Below are 15886 nucleotides of genomic sequence, written 5' to 3'. Positions count from 1 at the left end.
CACACACAACGGGCTGGGAGACCGTCACACACAACGGGCTGGGAGACTGCCATGCTGAGCCATTAAGAAGCCCCATGATGGGCTGACAGCTCACCAAGCCAAGCTGCGAGATCGCCAGGCCCCCGGGTCCACGCTGAGGCCAACAGTCCGAATCCGCACTCAGGTTATGAGTTCAGGACATCGACAAGAAGAAAGAATTAAAAAACAGAGAGGAAAGAAAAAGAAAAAGAAAGAACAGAAACAGATGGAGTAGATAAGCTCCAGCTGAGGAGTCTTACTTTGCCGCCATTTTGGAATCACAAACAAGGATGAACTATTCCATTCTTTAGTTCACGTCAAGCTGGGTTGTACTGCACCCTGTGGGTGGGGGAGGGTGGGGGCAGTAGGGGTGTCGTTTAGGTTATGCAGAGGGCCATAAAATACATTGGGCAGCCAGTCAACCACTTTCCTGCCCACCCCCAAATGATTCCCCATAATACGGGTTGGTGAGGGGACATAAGGTGCCCAGGTACCCACCCACCTTAGGCCTGGTGAAGACATTAACTGCCTAATTAGACCATAATACATATGATCAGAATTAAGCCATTTGGCCCATTGAGTCTGCTCCACCATTCGATCAGGGCTGATATTCTTCTCAACCCCATTCTTCTGCTTTCCCCACGTAACCCTTAATCCCCTTATTAGTCAAAAACCTATCTACCTCTGTCTGAAATACAGTCAATGACTTGGCCTCCAAAGCCCTCTGCGGCAATTAGTCCCATAGAGTCACCACCCTCTGGGTGAAGAAATTCCTCCTCATCACAATTAGCGGGTAATTAAGGGCCTCCATCCAGCTCCTCTGCCAGAAAACCCATGGAAGCGGAGGCAGGCTGCAGTGCAAATGCAGTTTGTTCTTTAACTGTGTTGAAAAAGGGGGAGCTCATCAATTGGAGGGTGGCTCATACACATTGTGGTCACCCTCCAACTCCTCTCCAACCCCCGCCAAAGATATTACACCCAGATTTCTTCCCTCCCGGTCTCCAATTCCCATCCACCCCTAGTCTGCCTGATCCCTTCCCACTCTCAAATCCTAGGAATTAGTTTGCCCAGACCCACTAATGAAATTCTTACATTTCTGACAGCATCCAGCCACTCCAGAGCTTCTCTGGTTGACCCACCAGAGCTGGCTTTCTAAAAAGTTGGTGGGTTGGGAACAAACTATTTTTATGGGTCAGGTGAGTTTGTAAGAAGGGGTTGAGAGAGAGGGCAAGTGTCACGACACTCTGTTAAATTCTGCCAATCAATTATGTTAAATAGCAGGCTGGCACAATGAGCTAAAAAACCTATTCTTCCCCTTAAATCTCATAGAATATTTCTATAATCTTGTTAGTTATTATCATCATTAACAAAACGTCATCTGAGTTTTGGAATGTATACATTTTATTTTGTTGTAAGAGGCAGTGAATTTTTAAACATGTTTGCTTAATGGAGTTGATTAACCTGAAGAACCCAGTTACAATGTGATTTGCCCAGAAGCGACACCATATGTGATAAACAAATTATAATTGGACTATGCTGTTTATTGCAGACTATACATTTAGCTTCTTTCCCTTTTTTTGGGTCACTTTGTGTTAATATTTTGAGCAGATTAGAACATATTATTAAGCATTTAATGTTAACCCAAGTGGGAGCATTCTGCATTTCTCATGATGGCATAAAGTTCCAGATGTCGAGATATTTGACTGGATTTAATGTTCCTGGACTGCCATTGTTGGAGATTAGTGAGAAACCTGCATAGCGTTTGTTGGAGAAGGTGACTGAATTAAGTGCTCCTCAGGCACTTAACTGGCCAGCTTGGGTCTTCCCTGCAGAAGTAGGACCCTGGCAGCAGAAATCCTGCCACCATCCGCTGTCAGCTAATTAGAATCCAGCATTGCTGCCAACACAACCAGAAGCATTGGCTGCAGCTAATATTGGATCCCTGAACTCACAAAGTGTAGGCAGAATAAGGGTTTGTTGAAGTGGCAGAGGTGAAGGAAGTTAGAGCCAAGGAGTGTGGTGGTAGTAGTGGTGGGATGGGGGCTGTAGGCAGCTTTTCCCTTTTCTATTGTCGGGCATTGAATATTGGAAAACAAGAAACTCCCAACCTCACTCCTGAAGGTCATTTGCAAACTCTATGGGGCAGCCACTGAGTTTCATGGGAAAGCCTTCTGACTCCTATTTAAGCCCTGAGCACCATTACATTTTTGTGCGTTCATGGATAGTTGGTGTCACTTGGCTCATTAGTGAGCCTAATGGACATCCTACCACTAGTGGGCAGGATTTTGGCAGCAGCTCCATCCAGGGGCCCAAGCTATACCTGCCTCTTTGTAGGTTACGTGGAACAATCCCTCTTCTGTAGCTACACTGGCCCTGAACCCCGCCTCTTCCTCCGTTACATTGATGACCGTATTGGCGCTGCCTCGTGCTCCCACGAGGAGCTCGAACAGTTCATCCACTTCACCAACACCTTCCACCCCAACCTTAAGTTCACCTGGGCCATCTCTAATACCTCTCTCACCTTCCTGGACCTCTCTGTCTCCATTTCGGGCAACCACCTAGAAACCGATATCCATTTCAAGCCCACAGACTCCCACAGCTACCTAGAATACACCTCCTCTCACCCACCTTCCTGCAAAAATGCCATCCCCTATTCCCAATTCCTTCACCTGCGCCGCATCTGCTCCCAGGATGAGGCATTCCACTCCCATACATCTCAGATGTCCTCGTTTTTCAAGGACCGCAACTTCTCCCCCTCAGTGGTCGAGAACACCCTCGACCATATCTCACGCATTTCCCACAACTCATCCCTCACACCCTGTCCCCGCAATAACAACCAAAAAAGAATTCCCCTCGTCCTCATGTACCACCCCACCAACGCATCATCCTCGGACACTTCCGCCATCTGCAATCCGACCCCACCACCAAAGACATTTTTCCCTCCCCATCCTTATCTGCTTTCCAGAGGGATCACTCTCTCCGTGACTCCCTTGTCCATTCCACACTCCCCTCCAGCCCCACCACCCTCAGCACTTTTCCCTGCAACCGCAGGAAGTGCTACACCTGCCCCCACACCTCCTCCCTCACCCCCATCCCAGGCCCCAAGAAGACTTTCCACATCAAGCAGACATTCATCTGCACATCTGCTAATGTGGTATACTGCATCCGCTGTACCCGTTGTGGCCTCCTCTACATCGGGGAAACCAAGCGGAGGCTCGGGGACCGCTTTGCAGAACACCTACGCTCGGTTCGCAATAAACAACTGCTCCTCCCAGTCGCGAACCATTTCAACTCCCCCTCCCATTCCTCAGATGACATGTCCATCCTGGGCCTCCTGCAGTGCCACAATGATGCCACCCGAAGGTTGCAGGAACAGCAACTCATATTCCGCTTGGGAACCCTGCAGCCCAATGGTATCAATGTGGATTTCACAAGCTTCAAAATCTCCCCTCCCTCTACCGCATCCCAAAACCAGCCCAGCTCGTCCCCGCCTCCCTAACCTGTTCTTCCTCCCACCTATCCCCTCCTCCCACCTCAAGCCGCACCCCCATCTCCTACCTACTAACCTCATCCCGCCCCCTTGACCTGTCCGTCCTCCCTGGACTGACCTATCTCCTCCCTACCTCCCCACCTACACTCACCTTTACTGGCTCCATTCCCGCCTCTTTGACCTGTCTGTTTCCTCTCCACCTATCTTCTCCTCTATCCATCTTCTATCCGCCTCCCCCTCTCTCCCTATTTATTTCAGAACCCCCTTCCCCTCCCCCATTTCTGATGAAGGGTCTAGGCCCAAAACGTCAGCCTTACTGCTCCTATGATGCTGCTTGGCCTGCTGTGTTCATCCAGCCCTGCACCTTGTTGTCTCGGATTCTCCAGCATCTGCAGTTCCTACTATCTCTGCTCCTATGATGCTGCTTGGCCTGCTGTGTTCATCCAGCTCTACACCTTGTTATCTCAGATTTTCCAGCATCTGCAGTTCCTACTATCTCTGGCTTAATCCTGCCAGGTATACCTACTACAAAGAGACTAGCATTTGGGCCTAGCTGGAAAGTTCCTTGGCACAATGGGCCGGATTATATTCCATCCATTGTTTCTGACTGATGTTGCTCATTCATTATTTACAATTGCCATTTTGTTAAGTGTCTTAACTGCTTGTATTTCAACTTCTGAAGTATTGCTGGGTTGTGAAATATTATTGCTTGAACATAAATCGAGGTTCATGTCACCTGAATTAAGACTAATTGTAGTACGTTACTTGATATTAAACATTTAATGTTATAGTGGCTGTACACATCTACATAAGTAACAGTTTGTAAAAGGCAAATGTCTCACAGTGTGTTCAACATAATTGAAATATTTTGGAACGGAAATCAAATGACTTGCAATTGACAGGGGCTTGGCAGGGTAGATATTGAGAAAATGCTTCCACTAGTGAGGGAGCCTGAGCTAGGAGACATTGCTACGGAATAAGGGGATGCTCATTTCAAACTGTGTGGCAAAGGAATTTTTTCTCCCAGAGGACAGTGAATGAAATTCTCTATCCCAAAGAATTGTGGAGGTTAGATCACTGGAAGAATTTAAACGGTTGGGGGGGAGCGTGGTAGAGAGATTTTTGAAATATTGAGGAGTTGAGAGCTATAAGGAGCCGGTATGAAAGAGAAGTTATGCCCGTGGCAAATCAACCAGGATGTTATTGAATCACAGGGCACACTTGAGGGGCTGAATGGCCTCCTCCTACTCCACATAAAACATGGCAGTTTTAGGTAGCAAAATGTCTGCAGGCAAGGGATCTATCCTTGATAGGAACAACAGCAATTAATCATCAGATTCAGGTAAGCAGAGGAAGTGTCAGCATCCGCTACAAGGAACCCTGCAGGTAGATAATTCACTCATCGGCGGGCCCCCGCAGACCAGGATGACTCTCTTCCACTCTCAGGGCGAGACTGTAGGTGGCTGTACAGACCAATGTGGCTACTGCAGGCTCTGTTACACTTGGGACACGGGAAGGGATGGGTGGGGCATTGGTATGGCAGCGCGCTCCTTATGTTGTTTTCGCCCGGCTTCTGCTTTTTTCTGATGGCAAGTCTCGAGATCCTTGATGCCTTCCCAAATGCTCCTAATCCACTCTGGACAGTCTTGGGCGGGGGATTCCCAGTTGTGTGGAGGAATGCCACACTTCACCAGTGAGGCCTTGAAGGTGTCAGTGAAGCGCTTCCTCTGTCCGCCTGCTGTTTCAAAGCTGAGAGTAGAATATCTGCCTGGGGAGCTTTGTGTCAGTGATGTGGATGACATGCCCAGGCAATCATAGCCAATCAGGGCGGTCAATGCCTCAATGCTGGGGATGTTGGCCTGGTCGAGGACGCTGGTGTTGGTGTGTCTTTCTTCCCAGCGGATTTGCAGGATCTTGCGCGGGCAGCGTTGATGATACTGATCCAGTGCCTTGAGGTGTCTGCTGTAGATAGTCCAGATAGGATAGATAAAATGCACCCGTGATTGGCATGGCAGGTGGCTGTGCAATATACTGATGTTGTGTGGCACAGAGGAAAGTCTTCATCACAACCTCCATGTTTAGCACCTTCCCCACTTCATCAGCAGAAATATCACCACAGCTTTAGTTTCCCTTCCCTTTATTTCACTTGTTATTTCTTCCCCCTGTTCCTTCAGTGAATGCTGCCTAATGGTTTGAATGCTTTCATCAGTTTTATTTGATGCCAGTTTTGAATTTCATTTGTACGCAACCATCTGCTCACACTACAGTGCCAAATACTGGATGTCAAACTATAAATAAGGATTGCTACTTCCCCAAAATTATTCTGTTCAACTTTTGAGGGTCAGTCTGAATCGTATGGAAGCTATAAAACACTTGTGATGTAGCTGTTCCAGAATGATCACTCATGCACCATGTGAATAGATGGCAACACTGCTCTTTGAAAAAAGCTACTTGTAATGTAAGTTGTAACTCACTATATGGCTCTGACACTCAATCCAACCACAAGCTATGCCCTACTAATAGTTAATTTTCCACAAATTCTCACTGCTTATCTTATATTTTCTATTGTAGTCCCCTGCGAATGGCCAAAGTATTCAGGAGGAAATATTGCCGTAAAAGGGAGATTGAGCATTGAGTTCTGACTTGTCACATGAGCAAAAGGTATAATTGGTTTGACTGTAAGTAACTACACTGGGAGATATAGGACAGATGATACACAGTCAGCGAGGTATAAAATTTCAATAGAAATAAAAATTAGGTGGGATGTATACCTAATGACAGTGAAACCATTTCCACAGAAATGATTAATGTATTGACGGTATAAATTATATTAGGTTAAATTTTTCCTTAAAAACATAGTCATATCCAATCTGAAAGACTGCTAATTCATGGTTCATCAATCATAAAGCATTTTTTAAAAATCTCATATGTGGATTTTAGACTGAGTGTACCATCTCTGAAGTCATGAACTGGGAACTTAAGACACTTTTAGTCATGTTGAAACATTAAAGTGGCCTAAGATCCCAATTTGGAGGTTAGTTAATTGAGATGGCTGGTGCATGGTTCGGAATAATGAAAAGAGTGTGGGTTCAATTCCCATTCTGGCTACACCTGCCTCCTTGCCTGCCCAATGCTCAATGTGGAATAATACTATTCAATCTACATAACCAATTGTCTCACTTTAATGGAGAAATCTATGATCGCTTGTAGACTACAGCTAATTAACTACCTATCTAGCATCCCAGTATTTCATTTGGAGGACACAAAGAGATTGTGGGTCTCTAGAGGGGAAGAGAAGGAGATGAGCAACTGTCAGAGACAGCATACTTGGCCATTAGTGGCAAAAACAATAACCCATCATGGTGATAAACTAGAGACTTGAATTGTTCCATTTGTGAAATTCCTTTTCCTGTATTTTAATGGAGTGTCATCCATTAAGATAAGCAACATTTGCAGAGATTGTCAAAATGGAAATTCATGGAAACATGTTAAGGATTCATAAGCAAATATTTTAAAAGCCTTGTTCAGTTGATCTAGATTAAATAGTAACCTTCTTGAATTTGTGCATGGTTTAGAACTGCCTATTGACTCTAAATAGACTAAATATTTAAACAAGTCTAGTTGCTTAAGAATTATAATTCACCCTGATAGACATTATAATAACTGTAACTAAATTCGGGAGTTCCAATAAATTCCATTTTTCTCAATAAATGACAGGGATTTTGTAATTGCTCCTCAATTTTAATTTTACTATTCTATTCCATTAAGTAGCTAAACTGGCTTGTTAATAATTTCAGCTCCAATCATGCAAAATTGAAACATAGGAAGTGACTAAGATTCTATCAAAGTGCAACGTTCATTATTTTTGTAAGTTCAAATGAAAGACAATTGTTTTGGTCTATTAAAAATGCCAACAAAGATTAAAGAGCCCCATTATTACTAACATACTGGTGTAATGTGGCGTAAGGTTACTTTATGGCAGACGGTTAGCAGTACCTGTCGTAGTCTTGACAGATTTCACCAACAGAGATTAGTGCTTTCAGATACTCATTGGGCTGGTAGGGATTGATGTAATGCAAGGAACAGCTGTTTCGTGGGTCTCCATTCGAAGCTGTGAAGTCAATGGCTACCTAAAATAGAAGGTGGCAATTCATAATTAACAGCACTAGGCCCTGGATGCTTTATTTCTTCAGAAACTCATACTGATGCACAATGTTCTAAATAAAAGCATGTAAAATATGTCAAAAATAATAGCACTATTACAGATCTATTGCAGCAGAAATCTGAGGCATGAACCCTTTGTTAAAGGGAAAAGAAACATTGAAGCCAATGCCTATAAAAAAGTACAGAGATCTATAAACAGATTGCATAGAATTAATGAACTCAATCTTTTGAACGCAGTTTTTTCTAAAATTCAATCCCTCTACTCATGCATAATTGTTAAGAAAAATCTGGTGATTTCCAGTTTCTTTTTCAGTTCGACACTAGGGGGACAATTTTTAGAACCTGCACATCAGATAGTGAGCAGCGGCCAGTGGGTACTAATTGTTCAACGACAACGACAGAAAGCTCAAGCCATTTGAGTAGCTAATGCTGATTAAAAATTGGTCAATCAGAAAGGATGGCCGGAAAGGACGGTGATGGTGGGGAAACAATACCAGTACTGTACATGGAAGGCCTGGCAGCAAATGGAAAAATCTGTGAGGGCATTCTTTCATTGTTGGCAGAACAGTGTGAACATTTGACTCCTTGGGATTATTAAAGGACTAAAGTATTGGCATAAATTCTTTCTGCCAATGTTGGAAACCAGCAAGAAACACATATCTTTCGGAAAACACTGTTTCTTCTGGGTGCTGCTGTTATTGGCAATGTGTTGCAACAGGATCAGTGAAGGCACTTCAAATAAGCTTCCTTGGCAGTTCTGCTGCTGGTGTTGTTTATGCTTCTGGTGCTTTGTCTTCCTGTGTCTGATCTTCTGTTTCAAAGTCGTCAACATCTGCCTCCCGTTCCTCCTCTGGGACATTTACCCTCCAGATTTTCTGGAGATTAAAGAGGGCAAATCAGGCCACAATCCTTGAAACAGGAATACGATCCTACTGTAGATTTCCATACCAAAAATAAGCATTTGTTTAATGTTCCTGCAGTTCATTTCAATTCTGGATTAAATGTGGCACCACTGAACTGCTGCAGCCAAGGGATGTTACAAGCCAGGAGAGCAGCAAGGCAGCCTTTGTTTCCCAGAGACTATCAATATGAAAAAAATAAACAAGCAAAAGCTTTCTAATACCCGAGGATGAAAAGATGGTGGCAAATACAATCACACATGAATGTTCATATGAAAGGACTGATAACTGTAAATACAAATCATTTGAATGCTCAGGGAGTGAAATTCCTTTCTATCGATGTCACGTTGACTATTGTCATTGGTACAGATATGGCCATTTGAAAAGAGTTCTTTGTTCCAGGATACCTGGGAGCACTATCTCCATTATTTGGTAACCTTGGCAAATTGAGTATTAGTGGCTTGCTTTACTTTGATTTATCATTGTCACATGTACCTAGGTACAGAAAAATGTTTTGTTTTGCATGTAGTTCAGGCAGATCATACAATACAAAGTGCATTAAGGTAATAGAACAGATCAAGAATACAATGTTACAGCTGCAGAGAAGGTGCACAGAGAGTGAGATCAACATTAAATTTAAAATTTGAGAGGTCAAATCAGAAGTTTAATAACAGTGGGGAAGAAGCTGTTCTTGAATCTATTCATACGTATATACAAACTTTTATATCTTCTGACCGAAGGAAGAGAGTAGAAGAGAGTATAACAAGGGTTGGGGGATTCTTTGATTATGTTGGCTGCTTTCCCAATGCAGCGGGAAGTATAAGTGGAGTCAATGGATGGAGACTGATTTGCAGGATGGATTGGGCTATGTTCACAACTTTCTGGTTTCTTGCAGTCTTGAGAACAGCAGTTGCCAACATAGGATGCTTTCTATGGTGCATCTATAAAATTGGTAAGAGTCTTTGAGGACATGCTGAATTTTCTTTGCCTCCTGAGGAAGTACAGATATTTTTGTGCTTTCTTGACCACTGCGTTGACATGGATGGACCAGGACAGTTTGTTGCTGAACATCATTCCTAGGAACTTGATATTCTCAACCATCTCCACCTCAGCATCTTTGAGGACCGTGTCTTCCACTCCGCTTCCTAAAATCAATGACCAGCTCTTTCATTTTGTTGACATTGATGGAGAAATTTTTGTCTTTACGCCATGTTGCTGAGCACTCAAGTCTCTTTCCTGTATTCTGTCTTGTCGCTGTTTGATATCCACCCTATGATGGTGGTGTCATCAGCAAACTTGTAAATGGAGTTGGTGTGGAATTTGGCCACACAGTTGTGAGTGTATAAGGAGTATAGTAGGGAGCTGAGTACACAGCCTTGCAGAGCAGCAGTGTTGAGAATTATTGTGGAGGTGGTGTTGTCACCTATTCTTACTGATTGAGGTCCATGTATCAGAAAGTCGAGGATCCAGTTACACAGGGAGTTGCCAAGACCTAGGCCTTGGAGTTTAGAGACGAGTTTGTTTGGAATTATGGTGTTGAAGGTGGAGCTGTAATCAGTAAGTAGGAGCCTGATGTAGGTATCCTAGTTAGACAGATGTTCCAGTGATGAGTGTAGGGCCAGGGAGATGGCATCTGCCATGGAGCTGATGCACCGGGAGGTGAGTTGCAAAGGATCAAGGCAGTTTGGTAGGCTGGAGTTAATGTCAGCCATGACTAACCTTTCAAAGCATTTTATAATTATGGAGGTCAGAGTCACCGAGCAGTAGTCACTGAGGCAAGTATACAAGGAATGTAAAGGAAATGATCAGTTCTTCCTCAGAATGAATGATTGAATAAAAGTTTTGCCCCACCACTTTTCTGCACTCACAGATGTTGCTCTGGAACGCTGACTGTAGCAGAAGACAGATATCCTGTTCTATGCTGAATCACAACTTGCAGAGATCATGCTCTAGAAACGTTTATGAAGAATTTCCAAAGTCTATGTATCCCATTGGCAGGGTCTAGCAGGCCATGGCTCTTCTCGGTGCTATCTGACAAAACAGAGCTCCCTGGGTAGCTTCTTCATTTCATCTTCCTCCAAAAGGTAGGTGTATCAATGAAAGTATTTAGGAATCTCATTTTAGAAGCTGTGGTGTATGGTGGCCAATATTTCTCACTGACAAAATCATCTTCAGAAACTTGGAATTTCAATCTGAAGGCTTCAGATCAAGAGCAAAGCAAAAGACAAAAGATGAAGCAGCAAAGCAGAGTTCTTGCCCATTTTTTTCCCAAGAAACGATCAGTAGTTTGTCTTCAGGACACCACCGCACTCATGTCTATCAGTTGCTCATGACAAGGGTGCTACTTCGCAAAGTGAGCTGATCAGAATAGAATCAAAGATGGAATGAGGGCGAGTTATAGCATCGCAATTTAATTCCATTATTTGGATGCTTGCACTGTTTATTGAACAGATGTTTCATCCACTTACCTCCTTTTGGCAGTATTTGAACATAAATGGGGCAGAAGCCTTACAAAGCCCAAATTTCCACTCTTCTGTTCCAGCAAATAACAGCCAACATCATCTATAGAATTTTAGGAATTATGTAGATTTACTGAAATAATTATTTTATTTCATTCATGTGATTTGGACTTCACTGCCTAAGTCAGCATCTATTACCGATCCCTAATTACCCCAGAGAAAGTGATGTTGAGCTACAGCCCTTGCTGTTAGGAAGGAATTTCCAGGATTTTGACCTGGCAACTATAAAGGAATGATGATGTAGCTCCATGTCAGACCGCAGATGGGAGGGAAATTTTCAGGTGGTGATGTTCCAAAACCTCTGCTTGTCCTTCTAGAGGTGGTAGCGGTTGCACGTTTGAAAAGTGCTGACCAAGGAGGTTTGGTGAATTACTGCAGTGCATCTTCTAGATGCCAGTGTGTCAGTGCCGAAGTGAGTTAATGTTGAAGCTGGTGATAAACATCTAATGCTGTAGATACAGGAACAGTTTCAGATTTACAATACTGTACGATACAGGGTCTCCTAGTAGCAGTTAGTCAAGGACAGACTTGGGCATGATCAGTCATGCGAAGAAGAGTCATTGCATGGCCTTCTTGTGGGAATGCTCCGTGTCTCAATCCAAAGTGGAATATGTTAAGCCATCATTTGTATGGGATGTAATTGTTGACTGCTTTCATTGCTGAGAACATGTTCTGCCCCTTATGATCCCAACAAAGGTTCATTGCAAGTCATTGATTGATGGGCCTAGCCTCAACAGGACTCATTGCTGCTGTTGCTACCATGCAATGAAGGTGCAGGGAGATGGTGGAGGAACAGATGTGCCCAACAAGCCCAGGACCAACAGGAGCCTGTAGCAGAAACCGAACAGAAACCATGTGAAGACACCTCACCTGAATCATCCCTCAGGGGGTGTGGGAGACTGAGGAAGGCCAGAATCATCCGTCCTTGATATCATTTCCTACATGTGAGGCACAGTGTTGGCACAGGCAGAGGATATTCCAGGACACTGTGAGTGAACAATGCCCACGCACGATCAGGTGCACAGCCAGGGTTCCAAGGTGGCACCAGTGCCAGAGGTAAAGGTCTAATCAGGGATATCCCAGCAGTGGTGAGCACTTCCAACAATGGTGAGTGGTAGAATCAGACTCACACTGAGGGGTGCCATTGGAGTAGGTAGTTAATGGGTTAAGTGTGGGAGGATAGTGTGGAAAAACCTGCTAGGCCTTGCAGGCAGAAACTCTACATGAAAATCAATGAAAATTACATTTTGCTAAAATATTGCAAGATTCAGGCCATAGTTATACCACAGCTGTCACCCAAAGGCACCAAAACCTTTGGCAAAACATTTTGCTAGATGCTTCCACAATTTGTCAGAATGACAAAGTCACAGGTTTGCACTGACTGAGTGCATATAGTCACTCACAACTGTATTCTGTAGTGTAACTATTCACTGGCCAATTCAGCAACAACAGAAGCCTTTCTATTACTAACTGATACCCTTGGTCTGGAATGAAATGAAAATCTGTGAAGTTAAAGACACTAGGCTCTGATGGCTACTTTTTTGTTTCAACATTTCAAAAACCAGAATTAATTTTATTTTGCAATTCTTTTCAACATTCTTTCCTCTTCAAAAAGAAAATAAAACTGACAAAAATAAATCCAAATGCAAATGTTCCACAATTTAATTAGGAACTTGGCTTGGAAACCAGGAGTTGCTGTCATTATAACACTTTTAGAAGAATGATTAATGTCAAATGAAAACTTTTGGCAAACTCACAATAAATGCTTACACTCTACAACATAAAAGTTATCAATCATCCATCTTCCAGAGACAAGAAAAACATCACTGGGAAATAGTTTTAAAAGCATAATAACTGTTCACCTACCGTAAAGTGAATCTGACATCCGCCCATTATGTAGTCTAAAAAGGAATAGATCCTGTGCAACTTCAAAACACAAAAATACAGAGTTAGTCCAAAAATGTTTAACTCAACCATTTTAATACAATGACTAATAACTTGGCATCATCTCTAAACTGTCATTATGTGTTCAAGATTGATATTTGTCATTTATGCAGATTGGATCAAATCCTGCTGATGGGCAGCTTTTAATTCATCTGTGTTTCTTGATGACAATCAACAATAATCGCTTTAAATTTTGATGTGTTAAAGCTTATTTTAAGAATGAATGCAAGGTTTTAATTCAGTACCAGAATGCTTATGAATGTTTGTGTGAAACCAACTATGTCAATCGAAATGTCATGATATAGCTGAAGGTGGCCCAAGTTAAATGGAGTTTATAGCATTTCTAACTGATTTTCTCGTGACTGTAAAGACTGAGTAACATAAAATAATTTAACCAAGCAGATAGCAATTAGTGGAAACTCATCTTTGCTGGCTGTTTAAATGACATCTTACTTTGCATAATTTTAGAAGTTGATTGTATAAAATACAAAAATCACAGACTGTGCTTCATAGTTTTTTCTCAGTTTTTCACTCTTTAATTCAGTGTTTTATTCTTAATTAAGCAATATTTGAAGACATGTTAGAAATTTCATGAGACAAATTAAACACTGATTTTCAAGTTTTACATTTTTCCTGAATTCAGATCGGAAAACTGAGTGAAATCAGCTGCAAGCAGATCCATGCTACTTAGAGAGAAACAATGTTTATTATCAGAAAACCTTGCTCAACACAGCAGGCAGTCATACACTGCACAAAACTTTTAAAAAAATATTCCCTTCACTTTTGAACTATAGTTACTGTTTTGTAGGGAAAAGTTAAGTTCTAGGATGCCCCTTGCATAAATCAAGATTACTCCATGATAATTGCATCCCTTTGTATCTTACCTTACAATCTTTCAGTATTACAGTTCCAGAGTTCTTATAGTGCTTCTTTTTTGCCTTATATTTTGGATTAACACAGTCCCAATGGATCTGATTAAAAGAGAGAAGGCCAAGCCAGCTTACTACATGATACTGTAAACCAATGTTACATTCATAATACATCCTCTGTCCCATGAAGTAAATGTAGTTTTGAATTCTTGTGTGATGAACATTTGAATTTAGAAATGTATACTGACAAAATGGTTGCCATGCATACAAAAACAGGCAGTGTGTTATCTGAAGTGAGAAAGAAGCCAATTTAAATATTCACTGTGCATATCAAGTTAAACAAAGCAACCTGCAATGGGGAATACCATTAACAGTTTCGATCATAACATGAGCAGCTGATGTATCAGGTGGAACACAAATTCAGCCATTGATCACGGCCAGAACAGATGAGCAATAATTAGATGCTGAATACCAACACCTACTCTCAGAAATTCTGCACGTAAATTCCACTCAATTGAATAGCTTTCCCTAGTCTGAGTAACAGAAGATTCTGATTTCACAAATAATAAACAGCCCAGATCTTCTCACCAAAATACAGGTGTGTTTACTTTCACTGTTATTTATGGGTAACTGGTACAGAGTAGTGCTAAAGGGAAAGTGCCAGATGGGTGGTTTAACTGAAAAATCCAAAGGTTGCTGTCTGAGCCATGCCACTCAGCTGTTAGCTTCACAAACTGGCATTTGACCATCTTTGTCACGATTGAAATGAATGGTGTGAAGTTGTTATATTTATGCCAAAAACAAACTTGTCACAGAAAGTGAAGCCCTGTCCATTTCAGACTTAGCTCCCTTTTAATGGTGGGATGAAGACTAATGCATTCATTTTATCATTTCCTTTCTGATTGTCTCTTACTCTCTCTCAATATCCAATCATTCTTTCTCTTACTTTACTTTTCTCTTGCTGCACCTGATTTGGCATTTGCTCTAATTTCTACTTCATTCTCAGTCCATATCACTGTTGATTTAACAATCTTTCAATTTGCTTGCTCAAAGAGATCTGCTGCACACTCCATTACAAAAGTCAGGTTCATCTTTCCCCACCACAATCATCTCATACTTCAGCACTCACCATTTATAAACATACAAGAGTAACTAAGGTTAAACATAGTACATAGAAATATTACATTCACAGCCACATCTAAACGTCTTGGACTAATATTAGGTTAATTGGTTACAGAAGACCAAACATGCTTCTCAGAGTTAAGATGACATTAGGGACCTTAATGATGCTATCATGACCAAGTCTTTTAAAGTTATATTAGCATACTGACTGAAACATAATACAATATGCCCTTTGTTTTCCAAAGATGAAAATTTATCCCAAAGATATATACGATTGTACACAGGCAAGTGTTGTCAATTCAATAATTATATAAACAGGTAAAACAGAATTATAAGATTTACATTGTCAAACTTCACTATAATGTTTTAAGGCTTGACAATTCATTCTGATCTGGTTATAGTATTGCTGTTTGGAGATTGCACTTGCTTGATAACTCGCTCATCTTTTTGCTAATTGCTGTTATTCAACATCACTACACAATCATCCTCATCCAAGTATATTTCTTCACACCCTTCATGTCTGATTGATCCGAGCTCACTCCTGTTCCTTCACAAGGTAACACCATGATCAATAATGAATTTGTGTGATCTGGGACAAAGTTTTAGAAAATTTTGCTGGCATCCAAGTATTTGTGTTTGGATTTCAAACTCAGAATCTCTGCCCAATTTTGGTAGTTCTCAACTGCCTCACTCATGTTTTTCTCATTCAGACTTCTTTGTATTTGAGTAAGCAGGTCCTGTGTCTTGGAATGATTAGACAATTGGATCCCTGGTAAGATCATTTAGGCTTGTTGTCTGAACATATTGACAACATATGTCTGAACCTTCTCCATTGCTGTCAGTAATTAAACTATACAATTT

The 15886-nt window shown here is 41.9% G+C and overlaps 1 protein-coding gene across 1 annotated transcript in view; it reads right to left on the bottom strand.

Moving 5' to 3' along the window:
• Positions 1 to 15886, bottom strand: part of cpne7 (copine VII) — a 127430-nt gene that overhangs the window by 33288 nt on the left and 78256 nt on the right. The window contains exons 9-11 of the mRNA XM_048605655.1: positions 13919 to 14005; positions 12957 to 13016; positions 7505 to 7638 (exon numbers count right to left, since the gene is read on the bottom strand). Of these exons, the coding sequence (XP_048461612.1) occupies positions 7505 to 7638; positions 12957 to 13016; positions 13919 to 14005 (281 nt within the window). The remainder of the gene's footprint in view (positions 1 to 7504; positions 7639 to 12956; positions 13017 to 13918; positions 14006 to 15886) is intronic.

Source organism: Rhincodon typus, chromosome 15 (assembly GCF_021869965.1).
Source record: "Rhincodon typus isolate 14 chromosome 15, sRhiTyp1.1, whole genome shotgun sequence".
Lineage (NCBI taxonomy): Eukaryota > Metazoa > Chordata > Chondrichthyes > Orectolobiformes > Rhincodontidae > Rhincodon > Rhincodon typus.
This window is presented reverse-complemented; position numbering and strand designations above follow the sequence as displayed.